A 27,936-nucleotide genomic window follows, 5' to 3' on the forward strand; every position below is an offset into this window, starting at 1 on the left:
CTTGCCTGGGGGCTCCTGGGTTTCTGAGGCTCGGCCTCGGAACCTGCACGTGGGCCAAGGTGGGTGCTGGCACTGGCCATGCCAGTGAGCCTTGCTCCCTGCTGTCTGTGGCCGGAGGACCGGCCTGGCTGTCAGCCTTATCTTTATGGGCTTTTCCCAGCCCCAGCTGGCCCCAGCCCCTTTTTATCTCCTCGGTTGCACTTGGCTTGTTTACTTTGTGAGGCCCTGGGAGCAGACGTCTAGGCCCTGGATGAGGAGGCCAGTGGATAGGATGGGTGTGGGGCTTGGGCCTTGGGATGCCCGGGGAGATCCAGGGGAGAACAGAAAGAAGGTAGGAGGAGAAAGGGAGAACACTTAGCTACGAGAGAGGCATCCAGACATATAGAAAGCACCACCAGAACTTGCCCAGATCTAGAAGAAGGGAGAAGAGCGGGGAGGTGGAAAGGAGCAGCAGAGATAATGCAGGGTTGCACCGAGGATGGAGGCAGGGCTGGCAGGTCCTTGCAGGCTGAGCTCCCATCTTGATACCCCAGGATCAGCCTCCAGAAGGGAGCAGGCGCATGGGCAGGCAGGTGAAAAGCCCTGGACACTTGGGGAAGCGTAGCTGTGGCTGTGAACTGGACCCACCCAACTGGCCTGGTCCTTAGCTGGGAAGGGTCTGGGTCCTTTGCCCCAAAGCAGAGCCCTTTGGAGCTAAAATGTGAGTGAGTGAGCGAGTGAGCGAGCCAGCCAATGTGAATGTGTGGGCAAGGCTGGGGCGGCCTCTGGCTGAGTTTAGGGCCTGAATCAGAGCAGCCCTAGGAGAGTGCGGTTGCTTGGATGACTAGGAGGCTGTGTGAGGGTGCTGTGTCTGGATGTGAGGATGTGTGTCCCAGCGTGGGTGACACACAGGGTGGCAGTGGGAATGTGCAGGAGTGAAAGCCTTTGGTTCAGGAAGTCTCCACCTGACTGCTGTCTGAGGGAGTGGGTGAGGGCAGATGGGTGAGCAGGAGCCTGAGGGGCCACCCAGCTCTAGGCCCTCTCTGCAGGTGTGGAGCCCCAGCAGCCTGGGCCCTGCCTTCCTGGCCTGGCTCTCCTCTCCTCCCTGCCCCGGAAGTGTCCTGGCTGCCCTGGGCCAAGAGTGAGGCTGGACCTCAGTTATTAGGGAACAGCTGAAAATGGCCCAGGCCTCAGGCTCCACTGGAGCCCAGCAGGAGGGAGGGACTGGGGGTGCTGCTGGGGCAATGCCGAGAGGGCGGTCCTTCCCCCCGACCTACTCATCACACAACCCCACACGCAGGGGCAGGCAGACCTTGAACCGCATGCAGACCCTCCCGGGTCCAGAACCCAAAGGGAGGAAGCCAGGGTCCTGCCCTCCGAATATTCTCCCTCCCCCAGCTCAGGAGGGGGCGGGGTCCTCGTGCGCCCTCCCGGCTCGGCTCGAGAGGGCTGCGGGACCTCTGGCGAGTGTGGAGCTGGGCAGGTGACGCGGTGTGTGCTGTGCCCGCAGGAGATGCTGCAGGATAAGGGCCTGTCGGAGAGCGAAGAGGCCTTCCGGGCCCCGGGCTCGGCGCTCGGCGAGGCCAGCGCCGCCAACGCCGCCAGCGTCCCCGAGCCCGCGCTGGCCGCGCCGGGCCTCAGCGGAGCCGCGCTCGGCAGCCCCCCGGGCCCGGGCATCGACATCGCCGCCGCCGCCGAGCAGGTAGGGCCACGCCAGCCGTCGGGTAGAGGTCGGGCGTCGGTCTGTCTGCAGGGCCGCCTGTGTCTGTCAATCCACTGCGGGCAGGACTCGCTTCCCGGAGACCGTGGCTGCGTCCTGGACCGTCTGCCTGTCCATGCTTCCCTGGTCAGGGCTCTCTCTCTCTGCCTTTCGTCCCTCTTCGACTTGGAGCCCTCGGGGCTCATCTGGGACAGGCGGGGGAAGGGACCCCTGCGGCAGCGGAGCGAGTCCCGGCCAAGGGTCCAGCTCCGACGACCCTGAGAGGGTAGGGGCGAAAGCCTGGGACCGGGCGGGAAGAGCGGACCCCGGCCAGGTGCGTGCGGGAGCCGCCGCAGAGCTCCGAGGCCACGGAGACGTCACCAAGCGGGTCGCGGTGATAACCTGATGATCACAGTGAACGGAATCCAGCCGTGCACGCACTCGGCCTGGATCTGCAGGCAGTGTCTGCGGGTGCGCGCTTCTGGCCGGAGGTGTGTGTGTCCCTCCTGTGTGTGCGTCTGCCCGCAAGCCTGTGGCCACGTCCGCCCACGAGGAGTGTTGATGTTTGTGGAGGAGTGTGTCATCTGCCCTGGCACGGTCAGTTTATGTGTCCTCTCTGGGCCCATCTATAGGCGCAGCTCCGAAGGAGGGTGTTTCAGCCACTGATTAAATTTTTTAAAATTCATCAATGTTACAGAATAATTTTGAGAAACGAAAACTCGAGGCGTGGGCTCCCGGGGCTGGCAGTGTTCTGCATAGTTCCTTGGGTCTGTGCTCTCCGTTCTGAGGGCTCCACGTGGAGTCGTGGGCCAGGCCGACATAAGTCCCCCTCCCTCCCATCCCTAGACCATCGAGAACATCAAGGTGGGCCTGCATGAGAAGGAGCTCTGGAAGAGGTTCCACGAGGCGGGCACCGAGATGATCATCACCAAGGCGGGCAGGTCAGCGCGGGAGCTTTACTTCTGGGGGATGACGGGTGGGAGCAATGGGGATCCCCAGGGGCTCCCTTAGCAGTCCTCTCGGTCTCCAGCCTGGGGACGACGGAGTCCTTTCCGCCACTCTGGCCTTAGCCCCACTTCTTGCCACAGCTTCCAACAGGCTGGCGAAGCTTGCGGGGAAGCTGCCCAGCACCGAGCCGCGCGGGATGGAAAGAGGGGAGGGGCAGCACTATGCAAATGAAATGCAAATAAGGATTGCGGCGCTGGAGGTCCCAGCTCCAGCACTTTTGGCCCCCTGGGGGGCTGCTTTGTCCTCCTCCTTCTGGGGACCTTCTGGGTTTCTCAGGATTGCATTGACTGGGGCCCCGGGGATGCCCCTCAACAGATAGAGGAAGGGGACAGGACCGTGTTTTCCTATTTTTGTAACTTTTCGGTGGCAGCATGAACCCCAAGTCTCTCATCCCACAGGTGCTGCTTCTCTGTTGCCAGCCCCCTCCCTGGCCGAAGGGAAGGCACCGCTGGGTCCTGTGTGTGTGTTGTTTGGGGAGCAGCTCTCTGGTGGCTGCCAGAGAGGGATGATTTATAAAGTGGAAACATCTTTAAAATGCGCTGGTGTCTGTGGGAGAGAACCGAGAGGAGAGGTTGAGAGGCGGAAGAGGCAGATTGGGCATGAGGGAGAGAGTCTCTGGGGCTGCGCATCTCAGGTGCGGCGGGAATGGCAAGGAGAGCGGTTGTCAGGTGAAGGGAGATTGCTGCAGACAGAGAAGCTGGGAAGTTCAGGTTCAGGAACCCCCCACCCTTGGTCCTCCATGTACTCACACTTGATTTTGGTCCCTAGGGGACAGATTAGGTGTGAAATGTCACTTTGCCTGGCTGTGGTCCCATAATTGGGTTTTCTGAGGAGTAAGATGGTGAAGCATCAAGGACCAGGGATCTGGGAGTCAGACCGCAGGGGCTTCCAGTTCCAGCTCAGCTACTTTCGTCTATGCAACCCACAGGCAAGGTCCTTTAGGGTCTCGCCCTCTCCTCATCTCTGTCTGTAAGCTAACAGGTCCTTCTTCATACAGTTGTATGTAGAGCACTTAGCACAGCTCCTGACACATGTAAGCACAGAATAAATGCTAGCTCATAATAATCATAATTAGAGAAAGGTCTGGCGTCCACTCAGCATTTTTCTCCTACTTTTTAGAGAACTCTGCTGAACTGCTTAGGGAATGGTGGGCTAGTCAAAGGAAACAAAAAGCTGGCGGTTTGCTGTGTGTAGTGTAGGGGTGCTGTGGTCCTTCCTGTCTGCTCACTGGCAAGTCTTGCAAGGTTTCCTTTGTTTTGTTGGGGGTGGGGGTCTGGGCACTTGGCTACCCTCTGCCTAAGTCAGGGAGGTGGCATGGCCACAGGGGACCTCTATCAGCGGAGGGAGCAGGGAGATGTCAGGGCCTGAGTTCACTGCATTTTGGGGCTGGGGAAGGAGGATGCATTAGAGGGCCCTGGCAGAGGGTGCCACATGGAGCGGTCATTGAGGACAATGGTGGGGGGCAGGTGTCACAAGCCCTGCCTTTCACTAGCTGAGTGCACTTGGACAAGTCCCTAAACTTCCTATGGCTCCGTAGTGTTGGGCAAAACAGAGATGATGGCTACAGACCCACCTGCCATCCTTCCTTTTTTGGTTACTGAGACTCAAACGGGGGATCACGTGAGCAGCACTTGGTAAATTGTTGAGTGGATTACAGGTGTGAAGAGGAGGGATTTATTTCTTGTCACTGTTGGGGTGTAGGGAAGGAAAGAAAAAAGAAAGATCCAGAATTTCCATTTTTAGGCGGCAGAAATAACCTTGTCTCTTGAAAATAAGTGGCCAGCATGTTCTTTGGGCATGCCTGGCCTCTGCCATTTTAAACAAAAGGCATTTGTGATTCTCCTCAGTGGGGTTTCCTGCACCTGCGTGGGTCCTCCTCCCTCCCTCCTTCTAACACATACACTACACACACACACACTCACACTCACACACACGCGCTTCCAGAGGTGACCCGCTTCAGGCAGATGTTTGTGCCTGATCCTAGTGGAGGCTTAGGGATGGGCCTCAGGGAATGATGATAATAATTTAAAAATGGCTGTGATGATGTTGGCCAATTATGGATTTATCACAGTCTTTCGTTTCTCTGGCAGAAAGTTATCCTTGCACCGGGTCTAGTCCTTAAGAAAGTCATTAGCCTCATCCTCCCTCCCCAGGGTCTCACAGACCCTTTCTCCTCCTGCAGAGCTGCCCACTGACTTCCGAGACCACTTTCACCACTCCAATCTCTGCGTCTCCCTCCTCCTCACCGGCTCCCTCCCGGCAGCCTTGGGAGGCAGTGTGCTTTGCTTGGGCTTGAGGCTCTTCAGCATCCAGTCCAGCCTCTCTCCCTGTTCTCCTCTTTGTGTCTCTACTAGCACCCTTCCTGGGACACTTCCATTCTCAGCAGATGCATGAACCCTTCTCCTGAACCTTGAATCATAGGTTCCTAGACTGCTAGAGCTGGAGGAGAACCGAAAAAACCTGGACCCAGAGAAGAGAAGGCACTTGGCTCCTGTAGATAGAAGCAGAGTTAGGCAGTTGCCAGATCTACACAAAGCCAAGCAGATGATACTCCACCCCCAGAACAAAACCCCAATTTTGAGAAATTCCCTTGATTGTTTATTTAAGGGGACCCATTCAATGTGGGGTTGTTCCTCTGCCCTAGAGACCCTGGCTAGTTAGGGACATGATAATTGCTGTCTGGTTGAGGGAGGGGCAGGCCCTGGAGAACAGAAGCAAGAATGTTCTCAAGCCAGTTTGAGTCCTTGAGTCACAAGCCTATTGCCTTAAGCCCTTGAAGGTCTGACGGCCAAAGGAGAGACTAGTCCCCTTCATTGGATAGTGACTTTGAATTCTCAAACAATTTGATCTGGTGAATAAAATGCCAACCACAGTGCAAGACATCAGTTTCTGAATGCTCAGAAACCCCTGATGTCAGGTGTAAAATGGAGCCAGACTCTCCCCAGCCAGTCTCTGTCCCTCTCAAGCCCCTGCACCCAGAGAGTTTATGCTGGTAACTGCAGGGAGCAGACCCCTCTCTCCGCCTCCTCACATCCCTGCCAAGCTTGATACATGTGAGAAACTGCATTTTCCCCCAAACACAGATAAAAGTGAGCTCCACAAAAATTTAAATATAAACCTCCCAAAAATGAAAATTTCCTAACTGTCTGACTGCTCTACTTGTAGGTCATGGTTTTGCCACCAGATAAATCTCCACTATCAGCCTTCATAGCCTGTTGAGTTCAATGTTGCTTGTGTTAGTGACAGTGAATTTGCGTTTGAAAAATGAACTACCGATGAGAACTCCTGTTGAACCTGTATTGTTTGTTATTCTGAGGCAAGGATTTGGCCCGGCTTAATCCGGGGCTTCAAAGCCAATTGCCCTCATTCTGTATACAGACCGTCAGAGCCCAGTGGCGTGGGTGATAAGAGAAGTAAGGGTTGAAGACACTGGGAAAGTGGGTTGGGGAGAGAGTGCTTTGATCTCTTTCTAAAGTATTTTCTGAAAGCAAAAGTCTATCAGAAGGAAGTGTCTTAAAAAAAATCTAAGAGAAGCAACTGACCTTCCAAAACAGCATCTATTCCACACACCCTCATTCCTGCCCCCCAGCTCAGGGAAAATATTTCTTAAAAATGCTTTGATTGGATTAGAAACTCTGTGTGTGTGTATGTGTGTGTGTGTGTGTGAGAAAAGTGGAAATAAATTGCGTAGCTTTGTCAGTGCTCTCAGAAATCACTTGGCTACAAAAAGTTAGGTCTCAGCATAGGTGGAAACAGTATCCCACCTCCCACCCCTGCCCTCTAAATTCAGCCTTGGTTTGCTGGGCCCTGGCCTTCTCCCAACATACCCAGAATTCTTTCCTCTAGACCCCCAGACGCTAGGGATAGAAAGACGGGTGGGATTTTCTGTGGACCCCTACCCTTTTCCTGCAGCCGGTTCCTTTCAGACTCCGGGCTCCATGGCCTGTGTGTGTGTGTATATTAATACGTGCACACACATATATAATTTTTAATGTCAGTTTTATTGAAGTGGAACATTCCTGCAGAAAAGTGAACAAATCTTAATTGTACAGCTCTATGGACTTTCATAAAATGAACACACCTGTGTTACCACCCTCCAGATAAAGAAACAGAACATTAGCGGCCCCCAGAATCCCTCTTGTGTGCCCTCCCAATCACCACCACTCCCTCCTTGAAACTCCTCTTCAGACTTCTTATCCCTTCGATTTGGTTTTGCACCTACATTTAAGGAAAGGCACATACAGCTGTTCGTGGGGTCCCTGGGCCCCCTGAGGAAGTCGAGGCGGCTGTGGGTTTGGAGTTTGGGGGCCCCCTAGCTGGAGAGAATCTGGAAAGAAGCTTGCAGGATTGGTGGGGGGCGAGTGGGTTAGCATCTTGAATTTGGCCCCGGAGCTGGAAGCCGGGAGCCCCCTCGGTTCTCTGAGCCCAGCTGTAACTTGCGTGTCCCCTTTCAGCAGCGAGTTCGCATTTATGGGTTTGCTGCTAAAATCAAAATGCCCCAAAACCCTTGCGCCGTGCCCCGCAAGCCTCCCACACCGAGAAACGTCCAAGGAAGCTTATCTTAGCAGTTCATTCTAAAACCATTTCCGAGTATGAAGGAGATAAAGGCTCCAGCCCCGCACCCTTTCAGAGCCTGTTTCATGATCAGAGGAGAAACCCCGGCTTTCATCTCCTCAGGGCCGGCGGGGCAGGCGGCTTGTTTATTCCCCAGGCGGAGCCATTTCCGCGTGTGCCGGGGAGCGCCCCATCTGCCTGGGGGTCCGGGTCCCCAAAGAGGGGCGGGAGCTAGGAGAGCACGGACAAGGCGCCAAGGGCCGCAGAGAGAAGGCAGGCGGAGAGGGTGCGGAGGGGCGCAGGGAGAGGGTGGGGGAGAAGGGAGGGTCCTCACAGGGAGAGGGTGGAGAGAGGGCGCTTGAGGAGAGGGTGGGGAGAGAAGGCTTGCAGGGCGCCGGGAGAGGGTGGGGAGAGAGAGCTGGGCAGGCTGGGGGACCACGGGGTGTCCGGGTGTCCGGAGAGGCAGCCAGGGCTTCGTGGCCAGCACTGGTAGCCGCGCAGAGTCCATTCCCTTCCTTCTTGGCCCTCTCTCCCCATTTCACTGAGCTGTTCATTTCCCCCATAGGTGTTGATTTTCAGGTACCTTTGATGTCCTAAACAATTCACACCTCACTCCAGCATTTTATCGGTTTCAATATAGGACCTTTATAGTGCAGGGTGAGTCCAGAGGAAGTCACAGCTGTCAACCCTAGCCTGGCCTCTGTGGCCTGAGTCATGGCAATCCGCTGAACACTCCCATGCCGGGCCTCTGGGCTCCAACTTTAGCCCGCTCTGCAACCAAGGGCAGATGCCCTCAGCTGGGCAGGAGGCCTATGGGGTAGGTGGAGCGTGGGCTTCACATTCACACTCAGCCTTTCCCCTACACCAGGCCGGCCCTTCCTCCTCCTGGAGCCCCCTAGGTGGGGAAATGATAGTGCCTCAGGTCCCCACAGCATGTGTTCTCCATAGCCCAGAAGCAGTCGCCAATCCACCCTGACAGCCTAATAGAGATGGAGATATCTGTTTCCATGAAGGAAGTGGAGCTCACTGAGCTGGGCCACCTCAGCCCCAAGCAGAGGACTTTCGAACTCTCCATTCAGACCAGATATCTTGTCCTAACTCCTAGCTTCTGAGGGCTTCTGCCCTAGGAAGAGGGGAATCGGTGGGCAGGGGAGGCAGAGGCTAGTAGATACCTTACTTCCTTGCCCCACTCCCGCAAAACCTCCCTGAGGCTCTTATCAGTCAGGAATCTGGTCTACTGTCAGCTTCCAGGAGAGGCCAGATCACAGGGCACTAGCTCCAGCCTTGGGAGGCTGAGCACCAGCTCCTTACAGCCCTTCTCAAAAGCGCGCAATCAGTGTCAGCCTGGCCTCCCTAGCTGCTGAGTTGACGTGTAATAGGGAGGAGAAGGGGAAGGACAGGGCCCCTTACCTCCCTCTCTGCCTAGGTCGTGAAGACTGCCGAAGTGACAGAGAACCATTTTCTCCTGCCCCCCTGTGTGGACACTGGCCTGGGAGGAAGCCATGTCTGCCCTCTGCTGTTGCCACCTGGAGTGATTACAGGGAAACAGGCTAAGTGCAGGGCACTGGTGCCAGGCCAGCCCAAGCACAGCCAGAGCTGCCCCATTTTGTGGCTGTTTCTGTAGCAGTTACAAAATGGTGGCCTGGAGGGGACAGGATTCTTGGCCTTCCCCTAGGGAAGGGGGGAGGTGAGGCAGCTGCTGCCCTCCTCCTCTTCAGCTTTAGGCCACCGAGGGAGAGGATGGGCCAGGAAAGAGGGTGGTGCAGGCTCCAGCTGTGCCCCCAGGCCGGGCAGGGGGCTGGTGAGCAGGAGGCAGGATTGGGTTCCTGAGCCCTCTCACTTCCACCATTCCTGGAGAGGGGGTGGGGTGGACATTTGAAAATGCTTTCAATTGACATCTGAGACAAATTCTTCCACACGGTTTATAAGTCCCTAGACTTGCAGCTAGAACTTCCCTCCTCCCTCCAGGCACGCACACATGCACACATGCGCACTCCACGGTGAACTCATGCACATGCGCTTGTGCGTACACATGGTCACACACCTCCCACATCCCTGGCCCACTGCAGGGGGCCTTTCCTCTAGCAAGAGAGCAAGTGCGCAGACTGGGGCTGGCATGGGGGCTGGGCCAGGTGGAACTGAACCCTCCACCTCAGGGTCCTGGCCTGGGCTTACTGTAGAGTCTGCTGGCTTGTGGAGGCCTTGACCACTTCTGGAAGCTCTGCCCTGTCCAGGTAAGCTGGTACCCAATCATCTGTTTGAGGTGTCTAGGACAGTGTCTCTTGAGGGTCCCGATACTGTCTCTCGGCTTAGTGAGGGGCAGAGGACCACCTGATGGCTTTCCCAGAGTGGGCGGGTTGGGCACTCTCCCAGCTCAGAGGAGCTGGTTTCCGGTGCCCTTAGTGTCTGCTGTTAGGTTTGGATCCTGCTTCTCTCTTCTGTAACATTTGTGGGAGATAAGCTAGGAGGGGGCAGGGGTGTCTAAGGAGGATTGTGAGGGAGTTCTGTCTGTCCCCTCTAGGGAAGTTCAGTGTCAGGGACCTGGTGACCAGGGGAGGGAGCTGTGCCCCTGCAGGTATGTGTACATGGTGTTGTATGTATGTGTGTGTGTGTGTGTGTGTGTGTGTGTGCGCGTGCTGAAGGGTTTAGGGAAGCCCCTCTCTAGACTGTTCCCTGAGCCTCAGAGTGCTGGACAGTCTCAGTATGGGCTGCAGGAACTGGAAGACTTTCTGTTTTTTGGCAAATCCCTTTCATAGAGGTAGGTCATACCACTGGTTTGTGGAGGGAGGAGCTCAGTGGAGGTCAGTGGTAATAGTCATAAATGGACTCGTTTAATGCACACAGCAGCCTATGAGATAGGGCTAAGGTAGTTCCTTGTCCCACTTTAGAGCTAAGGAAGCCAAGGCACAGAAAGATCCAAGCAAGTTGCCCAAGGCCTCACAGTCAGTGGTGGGGCGAGGCTGTGGACCATGGCAGGGTGGTTCTAGAATCCATGCTCTTCTCCACGAGGCTCCTAGACTGAACTCCCCTGATACCCAGTTAGTGTGCGCCGGCCAAGGTGAGGTGTTCACAGGGATAAACATCTCTGCTAATCACACTGAAGGAATCCAAAACCCTAGCAGCACTTTCCTGGTCTCCTATGAGTTGGTTTGAGGCCTGAGGGTTTCCACAGAGACATGACCCAGAGGAGACATCTCATTGATTCTAGAAGCAGCTGAGGACTTCCAGGTCTTCTGCTCTGGCCCCCTGTAATGGCACCCCAGAACTTTAATTGTGTATGGACTAGCAAAGGACAGGAGGGAAATTAATGCAGCCAGGTTGGTGTTGAAATCCCTCACGATCCTTACCAAGGTCTCTGTGCTTTAGCTGCTCACAACCACTAGGCCTCAATCTTAGGGGACTGTGGGGGAGGAATTGAATTTTGGAAATCATGTAAACCCTCTTTCCAGACACACAGACTGACAGCTGCAGGGGCTCTGAGAGAGTAGCTAGTGCAGTCTTCTCCTTGTGCAGAGGGAGGCTGAGGCCAGAGAGGGAGGTGACTTACACAAGGTCACACAGACACCTCTTGCTAAAGGGGGAGTGCCTGTTAAGGCCTTCTGCCCCCTCGCCCACTCTGTGCCATCTCTCATGGTGCTCTGTCCACGCCTCTGCCTCACCCCTTGGCTTCCCCCAGGAGGATGTTCCCCAGCTACAAGGTAAAAGTCACAGGCATGAACCCCAAGACCAAGTACATCCTGCTGATTGACATCGTCCCTGCAGATGACCACCGCTACAAGTTCTGTGACAACAAATGGTAAGAACCTGGGACCCTTGCATCACCTGCCTTCCTTCAGCTGCTCTTTCCACTCACCACACCCATTCCCACCTGATGTTTGGTCTAGGGACTCACCAGTTAGTCCAAGGGATTGCCCAGGTCCACAGCCTGCAGAGTCCAGAGACTGCAGGGTCGGCAGATGTTTGCGCACCGCTGCAGGTGGGGCTGGGGCTCAAAGTGAGCTGCAGTATTTGGGTGTTTAGTGGATTTCAAGGGTCTGTGCTCTCCCCACAACTGTGGACAAACGGGATTGGTGACTGTGCTGTGGAGCGACAGATGAGCACCAACAATGGGCGGATTTAGGCTCTGGCAGTGCTGCACTGGGGAGGAGGACAGGAGCCCTTTTCTTGGGGGACTTTGATATGCCACGGTTAGGATCCAGTTACCTGGTCTGTCGTGTCTCTCTCCTCCTGTTTCTCCACTCACTTCCTCTTTGGCTGGCTGCAGAGCCCTCCCTCTTTAGCTGAGTGTCCACCATCCAGAGTGAGTGGGCAGCTGCCTGGTGGTTGGGTGATAAGGCCTTTTGGCAAGGGGCTGGGGGAAACAGGTGGGTTGAAGGGCAAAACTGAACTTGGACTGGGTAATAAACGCTGGGCTGCTTTTCCTGAGGCCACCTGTACCCTGTCTGCCCCCAAAGCCCAGAACAGTGCTCAAGGAGAGAGGGGGATCGAATGAGTCAGCAGCGGCCAGGACGTGGGCTCTGTGGTGGGTGGGTAATAGGGCGGCAGAGGTTGCGCTGAGGAGGCAGGATTCAGTGGCCAGGTTCTGCCAAGGGCCATGTTTCTATTTCTTTGCTCTCTGGGCTGGATTAGCACTCAGAGCAGGCTCTGACTGAGGGGACAGCTACCAATTAGTTTCTTACCATTGATTTTGGGGCAAGCAAATTGAAAATTGTCTAGGTCCTCTGAGAAGCTCCCTCCAAAACATATAATTTATAACATTTTAAAATTGTAAATATAACACATACACGGAAGATCCTAAATCTCCCCACAATATAGTTGTGATTGGCTCCACTCCTTCAAGTAAATAATCACATTTCTCTGTAATCTCCCTTTCTCTCTCCACTACAGTAAAATAAACGAGGTTCAGAATTGCTCTCCCCTCCTCAACACTCTCTCCTCTGTCCCTCACTCCTACCCCCAAAGTCCTAAACTGACAGTGTTTCAGGACCAGCAGTGATTTTTCCTCAGATCTATGGCAATTGGTTTTCAGAGAGGACAGGGGATCTGGGCTTCCCCAGACCGAGGGTAATCAACTGCTGTGGCTCTGTTGGCAGGATGGTGGCGGGGAAGGCTGAGCCCGCGATGCCAGGAAGGCTCTATGTCCATCCAGATTCTCCTGCCACTGGGGCCCACTGGATGCGGCAGCTGGTCTCTTTCCAGAAGCTGAAGCTGACAAACAACCACCTGGACCCCTTCGGCCATGTAAGAATGGGGCTGCCTGGCCTTGAGGGGAGTCCTGAGGCAGTGTTGGGGTGGAGTGGGTGGGGGGGGGATCTGGAGAATCCACTCTCGGGATCCACCTCCAGGGTTTGGCACTCACAGGGCCAGTTTGTGGAAGGAGCACAGGGTCTGAGTCCCACAGCTGTACATTCTTCCCCCAGCACATACTAGCTGGGTAACTTTGGGCAAGTTTCTTAGTCTTTTTGAGCCTTAGTTTCCTTGTGTAGGAAATGGAGATGACCATATGTACCTTTCATGGTTGTGAAATTAAATGAGACAATATGCATGAAGCACCTTGCACATAGAGGCTCTAAATAAATGGCAACTCTGACGAAGACAACGATGATGGACCAAATCTCTCAGCTTCGGTTTCCCCAAATTTGGCCTTGCTGGAGCATAAGACAAGTAAACCTTCTTAGGAAAGAGTCACTGATGAGTTCTGAAGCCTCTCTTTGGCGTGTACGTCTGCCTGGCCTGGCAGCTGCCTGCCCTCTGGAAGGGAAGGCTTTGCTCTGGCTCCTGTGTCAGCTCCTTCCTGGCCTTGCCTGGGACCTGGCTCTCACAAGAGAGAGCCCCAGGGATGCTGCTGCTGACGCCCCATCCAGGCTGCTGAGGCTCATTCTTTCCCCATCTGGCCCTGGCAGGCCCACTAAAAGCTTTTTATGTGGAAATGTTTAGGTCAAGTATGTGGCAAACAGAAGCCTGGGGACCTGGTATTATCTGCTAGGGCACAGCCCCCACCCTCTAGGCTACCCATGGTTTCCCTGGGGTGGGGTGGAGCGTGGGTGCAGTAGAGGCTCCTGGATGCCGTTCCCAGGGCTGCACACATAGCACTCAGGGTGTGGATGGTGGTGGGGGAAGCAGGGGTGGGGGGTGTGCAGGTATGTGCCTCTTTTATGCCTTACTTCTATTTCTGGGGAGCTGTGGGCAAATCAGAATTCTGTGAATCATAGTTCCTCATGGAAAATGCCAGCGATGCTTCATTTCTGATTGATTGGTATGTAACTGGCAAGCAGCTCTTAGTTCTAATTTTCTGAGTCTGTTCAGTTCTCTTCTGAGTCGTTGGTGATGTATAAACAAGCAACTAGGAGAATGCTTAATTAACATAATTAACTCCTGACTTATCTGTTTTGCAAGCAGCATGGGTTTTCCCATGCAGGGCAGGCAGATGCTGTTGGGTGTGTGGCAGAGACATGTAGGTGTGCACAGTGGCATGTACTCGTGCAGCCCCCACCTCTCATGTGGGCAAAGATTAGTCACCGATCCAGTGGGAAGCGTCAACCAAGCCCCAACCTCCCAGAGCACAGGACCTTTTAACTAAGGGGCAAAGGGGCCTCCTAGGCCTTACTGGGCAACATCCTCAGCAAGACTTTGCTCCCGGTCAGCTCCTACCTGGCCTCCTCTGCTTGGCCAGGCTGTGGCGCCAACCTCGAAAGGTTAGCGAGAGCCTCTGTGGTGGGAGGCGGGGAACCAAGCTGGCAGGCATGTCTCTGCCCACAACTGCACACACAGCAGACCTCATGGGGCAGACCACTGGGGTGAGCACAGAGCTTGGCAGGAGCTGGATGTTTAGGTGAGTGGTCAGATTCCACTCAGAGGAGACGAAAGCTCTGGCAAGAATCTTGGATGCACAGCTTGCTATCATGGTTCTCAGCTGCAGGGCTGCCTCAGAGGACACTTCCACCTCCCTAACTCCTGCAGAAAGTGACATGGGAGGGAGTCAAGTGGTTGAAAAGCTGGGCTTTTTAGGATGTGAGAAAGAGGCCTGGCCTTCATAGCCCAGCAGTAGATTTTCCCAGCCTGGCTTACCTCTTTGTTGGCTCTCCTGGGGTCTGTGAGGGGTTTGCAATAACCCTCCATGTAGTCTTGAGTCTGGGCCAGTGGGCTGCTTGATGAGCTTGTGATGTTGAGGGTTCCCCTGGCTACACTTGCCATCCCAGCCAGGGGCTCACCTCTCCTTGGCAATAGGGGTATTCCCCATACTAACTCTGCTTTCTCCCCGGAGGGTTGGGATGCCAAGCATCTTCCTTCTCCCCTATCCCCACATTTACCCAGCATGTGCAGTTAACTGGTTACAACACCCGCTGTGGGGTGGCAGGGCTCAGGGAGATGAGGTGATGGTCTCAGAAGCTGGGAGTAAAGGAGCAGTGCTTGGACTCATGCCTTCTGATTTCTAGTCAGGCACTCTTTTGGCTTCTCCGCCTGTCTTTCTGTACCCAGGGCTTGAGCTGTCATGTCTTCAGCTATTTGGAGTATCACTGGAGAGGGAGCAGCCTTTGACCATGCAGGCAAGGGCTGTGGAGGATGAGCTAACTTCCTAGACATATCAGGGCAAAGTGGCCCGTTTGGACCTTGGCTTTCTGCCTCCTTTGCCTGTGCCAGTGGGAGTGGTGAGCTCTCCAAGTCACTCTTCTTGGCTTCTCAGTGGAGGAGCCTGGGAAAGAGCCATCTTGTATTGTGAACTTGCCCCCAAGAAACCCTTCCTTCTGTACAACTCACCTCCACATTTCCAATTTCCCTAAAAGCTTCCAGACCTCAAGGAACTTTCTCCAGCCAAATGGACTTGGGACTTTTCCCTTGGGTCTCTCAGTATCTCAGGGACTTTAGCAGCTGCCTCCCATTTGCAGCCTTCCCACAGGAGAAGGGTCCAGGGTCCAGATGAGGGCTTGGGCCTGGCAGCCTGTCCTACATGGCAGGTGGGGCCCTGGAACATGGACCCCTCAGACCACATGGCCACATATTCCGAAAAGACAGGACTGGGTTCTGACTAGAAAACTCCTTGTGGGTTTTTGCTGTGAATCCAGGAAAGCCCTCTATTCTTGAGAGGTAGGTTCAGGGTATGACCACTGGGTTCTGGGAGCAAGCCCAAGGCCAGAGGACGGGCAGGCAGCAGGGAAGAAAGGATCAGGGGGCTAGGGGAGGACGGAGCTGCCTCCTTACAGTCCCAGTTCAACTCCACTCCTGTGGTTCTTCTGGCTACAGAGGCTGCCTGCCCATCTTCCCCTTCTACTTGTCACCTCCGTCCCACCCCCAGGAGGGTCCTGTGCCAGGCGACCATGTGATGGAAAGAGAAGCTGCTTTGGGAAGTTGAGGAGGACCTCAGTGGGGTAGGGCCTGCATCTTGTGGCAGGACACGGAGATGGCCGGCCCATGGTTCTTACTTTTCTCTTGATCTGGAGGCAGAGAGGGGATGGCTGCAGTGGGCCGTGTGTGTGTTTGTGTGTGTGTGTGTGTGTGTGTGTGTGTGTGTGAAAGGGATGGCCATCTTCACTACCTCTTGTGTCTCAGGACTCCAGATTGCTGAGGAGGAAGGTCAGTTTATGATTTCTGACATAGTGTGTCTAACAGTCCCAGAGGCTGCGTGAGCCCCCGGCTGGGGGTGTGGGCTGCAGCTCCTTGGCCACAAAGTGGCACATGCATAGTCCCCTCAATGTGCTACTTCCTCCTCCGGCCACATGCCTCTTCAGCTGGTTAGTTACTCCTGAGCCTTGAGATCCAAGTTCAAATGCCACGTCTTCAGGGAGACAGTTCAGGGTCCCCATTATATGCTCTCAGAGCACCATGCACCTTTCCATCCTAGTATTTACTACAGTTAGAATTTTATACTTATTTGTCAGATTTGTTCTTGAATAGGAAATACGTTCACATAGTTTAAAAATAAATCAATGAATAAATAAAAATGTCAACGAGACGTCTCCCTCCACTGGTTCCCCATTTACCCAGTTTCTTCCAACCCTGGCCACAGGGAACCACTGTTACTAATGTCTTTTTGCATATACATACAAGCAGAGTATAGAATCTCAAATCCCTTCTTTTATATGCAAAAAGATAGCATACTATAAACACTTTTTGCACCTTGCTTGGTAAACTTAGTGTATCATGGAGATCATTCCATTCATGTTGAGCTTCCTTGTTCCTTTTTCATAGCTGCATAGAATTTCGTCGCATGATTGCTCCATAAATTACATAGCCATCCTTATTGAAGGAATTAGATGCTTTCCTATAGTTTGCTCTTTCAATTAAGCTTGTAGGTATGTCGCTTTACACCTGTGCCAGGTCTATCTGTGCAATAAATTGCCTGTTCAAAGGGTATTTGGATTTGTAATCTGTATCTGTGTCCTCCACTGGGGTTGCCCTGATGTATATTCCCACCATCACTGTAGCCTCCCCAATATGATGGGAGAGCAAAGTTTTGGATTTTTGTCAATCTGGTAGGTGAAATATAGCTATCAGTTTAATTTGTATTTCCTATATTATGGGTGAGGTTAAGGATCTTTTTTACGTGTATTTCCTCTTCTGTGAACTGCTGTCCTGATCCTTTGCTCATTTTTCTCTTAGATTTTTGATCACTTATAAATTCTAAGAGCTTCTATAAATTGGGAAGATTTAGCTCCTATCTGTGATATGAATTATACGTGTTTTCCCAGTTTGTCATTTGTCTTTTGATTTTGTCTATAGTGATATTCCTACACAGAAGTTTTTGATTGAATGTATTGGTCTTTTCTTTATGGATTCTGAATTTTGAGTAATTGAAAGCCCTTGTCCACTCCCTAGTTATAAGGGAATTTTCTTATGTTTTCTTCTAGTATTTTATGGATTTATTTTTACATTTAAACCATTGATCCTTTTGGAATTTATTCTGGCATTTGATATGAAGTGTGAATCCAACTTTTTTTTCTTGAGAGCCATCCAGTTGTCCCAATACCAATAATTGACTAGTCCCCTTTCCTCCCTGTTTTAGGATGCCTTGTTTCTGTACACTAAATCCCCACATGAGTTATGGCTGTTCATGGGCCGGGGCTGTAACTGTTGAGACTTCATAATAGGTGTTAGTGTCTGGCAAGGCTGGTCTCCCCCACTGCTCTTCTTTTTCAGGATTTTCTTGGCTGGTCTTGTGTATTTTTTCATATGAACTTTAGAATCAGCTTGTAATGTTGAGAAAGAAACTTATTTGTATTTTTATTAGAATCACTTTAAATTATGAATTTGCTGAGGGAAGATTGATAGGAATGCCTTTCTCTTTGCTGAAGTCTGCTTTTTGTCCTTCAAAAGCATATTCAAGTTTTCTTTGTAAGCTCTTACACATTTCTTGTTCAGTATTTCATCTTGTTTCTCACTATCATAAATGTAGTCTTTCTACCACTACATTTTTTCACCACTATTTTTGCTTGATTTTGGATTACTGTGTGACTTCTCCACTGGATAGGAAACCATGAGGTTTTTCATCACCATTGTGTTTTAGTGCCTGGCCCTGTGTCTGGCAGAACAGTGGGTGCTATTAGCAGTAAGGGGATGAGTGAAGGGGTCGTATTTAGCCAGAGAAGGCACTTCCTCTGCCAGGGGCTGATGTGTCCCCAAAGCCTATGCTGTCAACTTGCCAGTGGGAACCCAGAACTATTGATCTCCCTCTTATGCTCTTTTTCTCCCACATTTTCTGAGTCCTGACATTGTGCCAAGCCCTTGATGGGTGCTTTGGGAGATATAGATGCCCCACAGAACTCTGGATCAGGCCCAGCCCTCCTCAGCTAGGTACAGGTATGAGCTCAGGCTCAGAAATTGGTACCAATTATGGCTGTGTCTCCCAGCGGCTGTCTGAGGTTAGGCGAATGCCTTCACCTCCCTGAGGCTCAGTCCCTCCTCTGTTAAAATGGGGCCAATAATAATGCCTACTTTACAGGGATGCTGTAAAGATTAATTATATGATGTGTGTAGAATACTCAACACAGCGCCTGACACATAAGATATGCTCAGTAAACATTGGCTCTTCTTGTTGTGACTGTGAGAGAAGGCAGGAAGGTTTCTGGGCCCCTGGGTTGCTGCCCGGGGAGTGAGGCCTAAGGCCTATCTGGCCAAGGCCTCTTGAGTCGGCTAATGGGCTGCCTGACTCAGTTCTAGTTTGGATTTTCTTTGGGCCAATCACTTACCTCTCTGGGTCTCAGTTTCTTCATTCTTTTTTTTTTAAGCTGCAGCTCCTATCTCTGTCCTAATCTCTTTGCAGAGCTGGAGAGGGTAAGAAGGATGATGGAGAAGGTAGTCTTGGAAAGTGAAACCATGATGCAGGGGAAAATCTGGTTTTAATATATGATAAAATAGACATTAGGCATGTTTGTTGTATGGCTAGCATCCAGATACACTGTATTCTATGATGGAAAATAGGGCCTAGTGAATCCTTGTCCCTTACAGTGTTTGGTTGACACCTTATCATTAATTACTGAGCTTGTTGTTGAGAGCAGCATGTGCTCTCTCAGAGGCCATCTGGAATCTTCTCAGGGTTCTGTCTCCAACCAGCTGTGCGTCCTTGGGCAAGTCTTGTTCCCACTACAAGCCTCCTGTTCCTCATCTGTAAAATTAGGAGATTGGACTAGAATGATCTCTAAGGTCTGCCTCTCCATGCCCTAATGTTCTGTGATTCTAATGTAGATAAATGTGGGCCTCATTGGCGAAGCACACTATGGTGATCTCTTGAGGAGATGGATGTTTGGCACTATTGCAATCGCTAAAATAGAACAGGCATCTGAATTGTAGCCAGAACATAATGAATCCCGTTTCTGTAAAACAATGACGATGACGGGACCAGTCATGTAGTGGGGTTTGGTGATGTGGCTGGCCTGTTTGGCCCAACATACTCTGCAACAAATATAAATGTGAGACTCTGGCAAAGTAGTTTAATGTAGTGCCTGAGGAACTTCCGAATACAGCCAGGTGTGTGAGTCACTGAGTTGGTTTCACATTCTCCCAGGCCAATGGGACTCAGACTCCAGTTTATATTTGCTTTGGATCAATGGGTGGGACTTTCTTCCAGACACTTGTCCAGGTTTCAGACTATCAGAGTCAGGTGGGATGTTTGGGACTACTTAGTCAAAGGCTTCACTTTACAGATGGGGACCCTAATGACTGGAGAGGAAGAGCTTGCTCAAGACTTGCAGCTGGTGAGCAGAGAGCCATAGAAGCTTTCTGGGTCCTTCTTGACTTCTCTGTGGCTGGGAATGCACTCTCCTAGTGGCTCCTACCTGCCTCTGCAGGTCTGGCAATTTCTCTCTTCCCAGGTTTCCCCGCCAGCCTGTCTGGTTCTCTCCCCTAGAAGGTATGTTTGGCAATCTCTCCACTCCAGTCATCAAGAACCTTGTCTGATGGGCTAAGGAGTTTGGCCTTTATCTCAAGGGGCAAGAGGACCATCAAAGGTGGCATTATGAATATAAGACATTTATTGAGCCCTAAATACTGGCAGGAGTGGTGGGGAAACATGGGAAGCAAGAAAATGAAATATAAAGAACCCTGCTTTCAAGCAGTGTACCATCTTCCTGGATGAACCAGAAGGTTCTAAGCAGGGGAGTGACCTGATCTGATGTGTAGCAGGTGTAAATGGAGAGGAAGGAGATGGTGACAGGGAGGAGGCTGTCTCAAAACCCAGCAAGAGATGGTGGGGCCTGAACAGGGCCCACGGCAGGAATGGAGAGGCTTTTGTTTTACAGATGGAGTCACAGGACTTGGTCACTGGCTGGACTTAGAGGTGGGTGACAGTGAGGAGAAGCAGAGCTGACGATGCCCAGGGCTCTGGCTGGACTATTATGGCCTGTGACTGCCCAGGTGGCAGAAGAGCAGTATGGGTGCTGCTGTTTGTCCTAAAGTGTCCTTAAGGGACAGCACAGCCTCACTGTGCAAGTGCCTGCGGAGTCTGTTTTGGGTCCTGTCAGCCCATTGTCTGTGTTCTCCCATTGTGCCCCCACCCTAGGAGAGCCGGAGTGCCCAGTGCTAGTCCTGCATGCCGGGGAGCTAGAACATGTGAGTGCTCACAGAAAGATTGTCTACACACATATTTAATCACTATTTTTGACCTGAAAAATGCCTTAGAGGTTATCTTGTCTCTAGTGAGTAAAAAAAGACAAGAGAGGAGGGGACAGAGAGTTTGTGGTCATGGCCCAGGTCTTCCCACTCCTGTAACCCTGCCTTGTACTTACTAGTTTCTGTTATGGGGTAAAGGAGCCTGGAGATACAAAAGGAATAAAAGAAATGGCCCTTTCTCTTGAAATAGGAAGAAAAAAATAGGAAGCCACTAGGAAGCAGCACAACAGCCAAGTAGACAGTGCACAGGGAGGAAGTTTCAGAATTGGGAGTTCAGAGCAGGCCCCAGTGATCTGGGAAGGCTTACTGGAAGAGTTGGGCCTTGAGACGATAGGCCTAGAAAGTCAGAGAGAATGGGAAAGGAAGATCAAGACAGCAGAGGGAACTGCATGTGCAAAGATGCAGAGATAGGAATCTTGGAGGCATCTAGGCCACCTCCCAGGTACTCAGTTGCTGGGTCTTCTGGGAACTTAGGTCCTTTGTTGGCTCCTGCAGATTGGGGAACAGTGCAGGGTGACAGAGTAAACTAAAGGGACTGGGAGGTGTTCCACAAGGCCCAGCTCCTCTCCCCAGGCGGCCCTTCCCAGGCTCCTGGAAAAGGATGTCCATTGAGACCTCCCTGGGCAGGACTTGTGTCCTTCAGTCTCACTCTGAGTTTTTTGTCTGGCTGGCCCCCAGTTGGGCAGTGAGTCCCCAGCTGTAGGGCCTGATTTAGAGTTTGGGGAGCTCTGTACTTGCCCCAAGAGGGTCCCGACGTTTATCGCTGAGGGCTGAGCAGGAAGTGGCCAGCGCAGAAAAGATAGTTCCTGCTGGACAGAGCTACCTAGCCAGACTGAGGAGCCCAGGGAAGGCCAGAGCCTGTAGCCCGGCTCCTGACCCGCTCGCTTCCTCAGCAGAGCCTGCTGTCTGGGCCGTCCCTGTCCCCAGAGTGTGATGAGAGCAGAGCCTTTCCAGACCAAGGCTTCTGCCCAGGCTTGCCATGGAAGAGCCTGGCTCTGGCCTTTCGGTTAGCACTCTGGTCACTCAGGGGTTAAATCTTTCACTAAGCTTTAGCACCAGACCTGGTCCCTGGGAACTTAGAAGGGTGGGAGCCAGCAGGGCCAGTCCAGGGATGGGGCACTCCCAGGTGGAGAGAAAGGAGCTCAGAGGGGAACGGGCCCTGAGGGCCAGCCTCACCCAGCCAGGACAGGAGCCAAAGGGTTAACAAAAGCAGCGGTGCTGATAAAATGCCCCAAATTCCTGGTCCTGCCTCCAATGGGGAGGGCGTCTGGCAAATGTCAACAATAAAAAATACATTTTAATGGCACATGATGCAGCCGCTACCGTGGGGTGCAGCCGAATGAAGCAGGTTTGGAGCGGCAACTACTGTGTGTCACTCCCGGGACTCCGGGGCTGGGCCTCCTGGGCGTTTCGTGTAGGCTTTGTCTGTTGGGACGACCTGCTTCCCCAGCCCCAGGCATCCTCAAGGGCCTGTGGGTGCCAGGGGCTTCTGGCCTTCTCTGGCATTATTTTAGGAAATTTGCTTGTTTCCTACCCTCTAGCTCGAACTCTAGCCCATGATGGAGCTTCCCTCCAGGCTGCGAGCTGCCTCTGGCAGGGCTGAGGACAGGAATCGTCTGGGTGCCCTGCTGAGCATCCACTCCCCAGGCCTCTGTGAATGCTAAGGATCAATGAATGAATGAGTGCCTAGATGAAAAGGCTCAGAGTGCTTCGTTTTCCTCAGCATCCCCCCCCCCCCCGCCCCCATTCTGCACACCCCTGGGCTGGGAAGCTGGGAAGCTGCTTTTGTTGCTGACAAATGTGAGAGGAGGGGGCTGAGCACCCACAGCAGGCATTTCTGGGAAAGGCGGTAACACGGAAGTGGTGGGGAGGGAGTGAGCAGGGGGAGAAAAGGTGAGGGAGAAGCAAGAGGAAGAGCCAGCCTGGAGGGAGAAACCTGAGGGAGCTACGTTTGTATTACAATCCCATTTTACAGATATGAAACAGGCTCAGGGAAGTCAGTGACTTGCCTGAGGTCATACAGCGAGTCCGTGGCACCCTGGGCTTTTGTCTGCAACGCAGAATTCCACCTATTACACTGTGCTGCGTTCATGGGGACTTTTAAACTCTTAAGGACTTTTCCTGAGTTCTTTATTACCACAGTGAGACCATCTGTAACCTCAGGGAGGTCCTGGGACCAGGCGTTAGTGCTGGAGCAGAGAGGCTAAGTGGGGACCATGGGGGCTGAGGTTGGGGCCCAGAGGCCTGATTCTTCACGGGGGCGCTTTAGGGCTGTTCTGGGCTCAGTCCTGGTAGTCAGGCCCTGGAGCCTGGGCTTTTAGGAGAATGAAAGCCATCCCAGGGTCAGTTGAATGAGGTCAAGGACCAGAGGGTGGGGACCTGGATCTAGAATGAGACCCTTCTCTTCCAGATCATCCTCAACTCCATGCACAAGTACCAGCCGCGGCTGCACATCGTGAAGGCTGATGAGAACAATGCTTTTGGCTCCAAAAACACAGCCTTCTGCACCCATGTGTTCCCAGAGACTTCCTTCATCTCTGTGACCTCTTACCAGAATCACAAGGTATAGCCTCAACGCCCAGACCCGTCACGACGATTACCACTGGGCATTTCTGTGCCACTACAGAAAGGCAGGAAGCGAAGCCTCAGATGCAGTGAGGCTGAGGCAGGCCCAGCTCAGGGACCTCAGGAACCTGAGATGTCCCTCAGAGCAGTGAAAAATCAAATAACGAGCAGGAAAGGATACCAGATGCTAAATCTCTGACACAAAGTACTTATGGTCTCTGTTTTGGGGAATGGACAAAGTTGGTAACTAAAAACCGGGAGCATGGAGCTTACCCTGTGGCTTGATTGTTAGGTGCCTTCATTCTACAATCTTCTTTTCCCTGGTGGGATTCAAAGGCCAGATTCTGGCCCGCAGAGAGACGGGGAGGGAATGGGGAGAGGAGCCCAGGGGCACTGTCAGCTGTGTGGTAGCAGGGAGACTTCCCAGGTTGCTGTCAGAGGGGCCTGGGATGTCCTGGCTGGCCTCCTGCCCTGCTACTGGCTCTCCCCAGCCCAACTGTCCCAAACTGCCTCCCAGTCCCTGCCCGGACCCCTCTCCCCTGCCTCTCTGCCTTTGCCCACACTACCCTTCTCAGGGCACTTTTCACACTGTGCACACTGGGACTAGTGAGGTGGGTGGGGTCCTCGGGGAAGGGCCATAGGCTGTGGTGGATTTTAGGCAGAAGAGTGACAGAGTCAGGTTTGCATTTAGAATGGTCACTTAGAACCTGATGTGGCAGTTGCATTGGACAGGGGTGATGTGGACAGAAAGCTGTTATGGGTACACAGGAGAGAATGATGAGGGACTGAAGCCGGGTGCACAGTGGGGCAGGAGAGCAGGAGACAGAATTGGAGGGTCTGCAGCAAGTAGAATGGATAAGAGCCAGCCACAAGCCAAATGTGAATGGCAAGGCCAAGGAAGACCCAGCAAGATTCCTGGCTGGCTGTGGGCTGGGGTATGCAACTTCCCCAGACCTTGCCATGAGTTCTTTTAAAAGATTTTATTTATTTATTTTTTCCCCCCAAAGCCCCAGTGGATAGTTGTATGTCGTAGCTGCACATCCTTCTAGTTGCTGTATGCGGGACTCGGCCTCAGGATGAACGGAGAAGTGGTGCCTCGATGCGCACCCGGGATCCGAACCCGGGCCACCAGCATCGCAGCGCACGCACTTAACCACCAAGCCACAGGGCCGGCCCTTGCCATGAGTTCTGAATGTGCTGGGGGTAGGGCAGGAGGGCCGGAGGCCAGCCCAGTCCTCTGCCCCAGCGACTGTACTGTGTGTCCTCTCCTGACAGATCACACAGCTGAAAATTGAGAACAACCCTTTTGCCAAGGGATTCCGGGGCAGTGACGACAGTGACCTGCGTGTGGCCCGACTGCAGAGGTGGGGCTGCCCTGGCCTGGGGGTGGGGTGAGCAGACTGGGTTCAGGCACGTGGACTTGGTAACCCTCAAAGTATGCTCACTCTCTTCCTGTCTCCCTCTGACTGTCCTCCTCACCCCTCCAGCAAAGAATATCCTGTGATCTCCAAAAGCATCATGAGGCAGAGACTTGTCTCCACCCAGCTCTCGGCCAAGCCCGACGTCAGCCCCCTGCATGGTGCCCACCAGGCACTCCAGCACTACCAGTATGAGAATGGGGCTCACATGCAGTTTGCTGCGGCTGAGCCACAGGACCTTCCCCTCAACACCTTCCCAGCCCAGAGGGACTCAAGCCTCTTCTATCACTGCCTGAAAAGACGAGGTAGCTCTCTCCTGGTCTAGAAGCCCTAGAGGGTCAGAAGAAGGGTGAAGCTCTCCCCACAAACACTCCCCACTACACATGTGAGCATGCATGGGCACACATCTGCACACACACACACACACACACACACACACACCCACCCACCCCTGGTTACTTGCATGGCCAGGCAGAGAGAGCCTGAAGGGTTAGGGATCATGCCAGGCCCAGTTCAGGGATGTTGGTTCTTGCTTTTAATGCAGCCTTCAGAATCCTCAGAGCTTGTGGCCTTGGTGTCCCCAGACACTGTACCCCTCCCCAATTCCAGGTGTTGTTTTGCAGCCACTGCTTTGAGAGCCTCCATGGGGTAGGCAGACAACACAAAATCAATGGGCTCTGCCTCTAAGCGTGGGAGGAGGCTGAAGCATCACAGTCCAGAGATTTTTGGATTGGGGCTGTCATTTATCAAAGCAACCTCAATTCTAAAACAGGGATGACCTAGAGTCATGAGTACAGGCTCTCCACATCATCGTATCAGGATCTGCAAAGGCTTCTTGAGAGTCGAAATGAACTTTTCTGGATCTAGATTGGGAGCCAGGAAGACAGGCATCAGAACTGTCTGTGCTGGCTTCTTTGTGAAGAAAAGGAGCCCTGAGCTGGGAACCAGAACATCCATGCTCTGGCACCATGTCTCCATTTCTCCATCTATAAAATAGGGATGATAGTATTATCACACCGGAAGACAGCACAGGGCCACTGAAATTCTCTTGGGAATGAGTTTGGGGACTTTTGCTTGCAATCTAGAATGTTCTCTCAGCCCAGCTCCTAGGGACCAGCCAGACAGAGCTCTGAGTATCCCTTGCACCAATCCCATGAGAACTAATGACCTAGAGCAGGGGTTAGCAAACTGTAGCCCTTGGACCAAATCTGGCCTGCTGCCTGTTTTTGTTTGGCCTGTGAGCCAAACAAAATGGTTTTTACATTTTTAAATAGTTGAAAAAAATCAAAAGAAGACAATTTCATGATATGTGAATATGATATGAAATTCAAATTTTAGTATTCATAAATAAAGTTTTATTGGAACATAGCCATATGCATTTATTTACCTATGGTCTATGGCTGCCTTCATGTGATGATAACAGAGTTGAGTAGTTGTGACAGATACCATATGGCTCACAAAGCCTAAAATGTTTACTATCTGGCCCTTTACAGAAAAGGTTTGCTCACTCCTGGCCTAGAGTGACTGGGCCACTTTCCAAGTCTGAGAACTTAGTGCTCTTGAGAGAAAGGAGGAATTTGGAGAGACGATGGAATGGAGGGATGAGTGAGGGATGAACAGGAGAGCTGGGTAAGAGAGAGGGGGCAAGTTCCTCCTCATCAGGGAAGATACCTCCAGAGGGGGCGAGAGGAGAGGCAAGTGCAGGCCTTTAAATTTGGCCCACTCCTCTCCCAGGCCACCTTGCCCTGTGTACACACACAGCTCTCAGAATGAATCCCTAGAGAACACAGGAGGAGGGAGGCCAAGACAAGCCACTGGACAAGTGTTCTCAAGTTTGTTGAGTGGGCTGCACCCAAGGCCTCAGGCCTGGGTCATCCCCGGATCCCAGGGGAGGATGTGCCACTCCAGAGAGTCAAGCCCTCATGGTTGAGGATGCTAAAAGACACACATACATGGTTTGGGGCAGCCAATGTCATCTTTCTCCAAACAGAGCATCAGCTTAGCTTTAAAAGTACAAGTCACCCTTTACTTATTATCAGCTCCATTTCTTAATTTTGTAAACACTGTTATGTTGGAATCTGTAATAACAAACTGATGGGACTTCTTTGAATACATGTAGGGCTTACTTCCTTTTTCTAAAAGCAACAGGAACATGCCTGTGAGTAACTTTGGCTTGCTAAGGCCTTCCTGGGAGCTGAGGATTGAGGCAGAAACATTGTGGCTTTAATTTTCTGGCTAATTCAGACAGATGTGGCCTCTGGGCCTGGTTTGGCCTGGCAATTGTCTCCACTTTCCTTGGCCAGGGTGGGTCTAGCCTAAGAATGCCAGTGCACATTAAGGCCTCTTACCATCCCCAAGAGTCAGAGTGGCAAAGGATCAAAGCTGTATGCTGCCTGGCTGAACCCATCACTCAGTATCCAGTGATGTAGTGTCCCCCGTGGCCTTTGAGCAATGTCCATAATCTGACCACTTCTTGGCTGCTGCCACCTTATAAAAGCTGTAGTTGATTAAAATGGTTCAGGGAGTGCCATGGCAACATGGGACAAGGGCAGGACCTGAATGACAAGAGTAGGCTGTCCTGGCATCCAACAGGGGTCTTCTGGTCCCTGGGCTGGTGGAAATGGCTCTTCCTGAAAGTTTCTTTGTCTTCCAGCAGACAGTACCCGCCACCTGGACTTACCCTGCAAGCGATCCTATCTGGAAGCTCCCTCTGCAGTGGGAGAGGATCATTATTTCCGTTCTCCCCCTCCCTACGACCAACAGATGCTGAGCCCTTCCTACTGCAGTGAGGTGACCCCAAGAGAAGCCTGCATGTACTCAGGTTCAGGGCCTGAGATTGCTGGGGTGTCTGGGGTGGATGACTTGCCCCCGCCCCCGCTGAGCTGTAACATGTGGACGTCAGTCTCACCATACACAAGCTACAGCGTTCAGACAATGGAGACTGTGCCTTACCAGTCCTTCCCCACGCACTTCACTGCCACCACTATGATGCCTCGGCTGCCTACTATCTCTGCTCAGAGCTCCCAGCCACCAGGAAACACCCACTTCAGTGTCTACAATCAGCTCTCACAGTCTCAGGTCCGAGAGCGGGGGCCCACCACCTCATTCCCAAGGGAGCGCGGCCTCCCTGCAGTGTGTGAGAGGAAGCCGCCCTCTCCACACTTGAATGCTGCCAATGAGTTTCTCTACTCTCAAAGCTTCTCCTTGTCCCGGGAAGCTTCCCTACAGTATCATTCAGGAATGGGGACTGTAGAGAACTGGACTGACGGATGACTCCCATGTCTCCTCAACAGCCCCAGGACCATGTTAATCCAGTATTAACCTCTGTGGGTGGCCTGCACTACCAAGAAACACAGGAAGGTATTTCAAAGGGTGGTGTGTGTTTGTGTGTGTGTGCGTGTGTGTGTTTGTGTATTTGGAGAGCATCTATCTTCTGACATACAGTTGAGGCCATGACACGGAAAAAAACCACAATTATCTAAGAAGTGATTTCAGCTGCAGGACCCGGATCCATTGTTATCTGACATCTCTTGACATGCCCTTGGGTGGGATGGAGTGGAGAGTTCATGTGAGTTATTTAGAGGTTTTTATAATATAATCTTGATTTACTCA

General features: G+C 52.6%; 1 protein-coding gene across 1 annotated transcript; it reads left to right on the forward strand.

The window, feature by feature from the left end:
• Positions 1–1,492: 1,492 nt before the first annotated feature.
• Positions 1,493–27,936, forward strand: TBX4 (T-box transcription factor 4). Its single transcript, XM_004434809.3, has 8 exons — positions 1,493–1,681; positions 2,525–2,619; positions 10,917–11,036; positions 12,334–12,481; positions 22,752–22,904; positions 24,182–24,270; positions 24,394–24,629; positions 26,978–27,936. The coding sequence occupies exons 1-8, from the start codon at positions 1,493–1,495 to the stop codon at positions 27,595–27,597; spliced, it is 1,650 nt and encodes a 549-aa protein (XP_004434866.1). The 3' UTR covers positions 27,598–27,936.

The sequence above is a fragment of the Ceratotherium simum genome, chromosome 16 (genome assembly GCF_057802395.1).
Source record: "Ceratotherium simum simum isolate JZ-2026a chromosome 16, ASM5780239v1, whole genome shotgun sequence".
Classification (NCBI taxonomy): domain Eukaryota; kingdom Metazoa; phylum Chordata; class Mammalia; order Perissodactyla; family Rhinocerotidae; genus Ceratotherium; species Ceratotherium simum.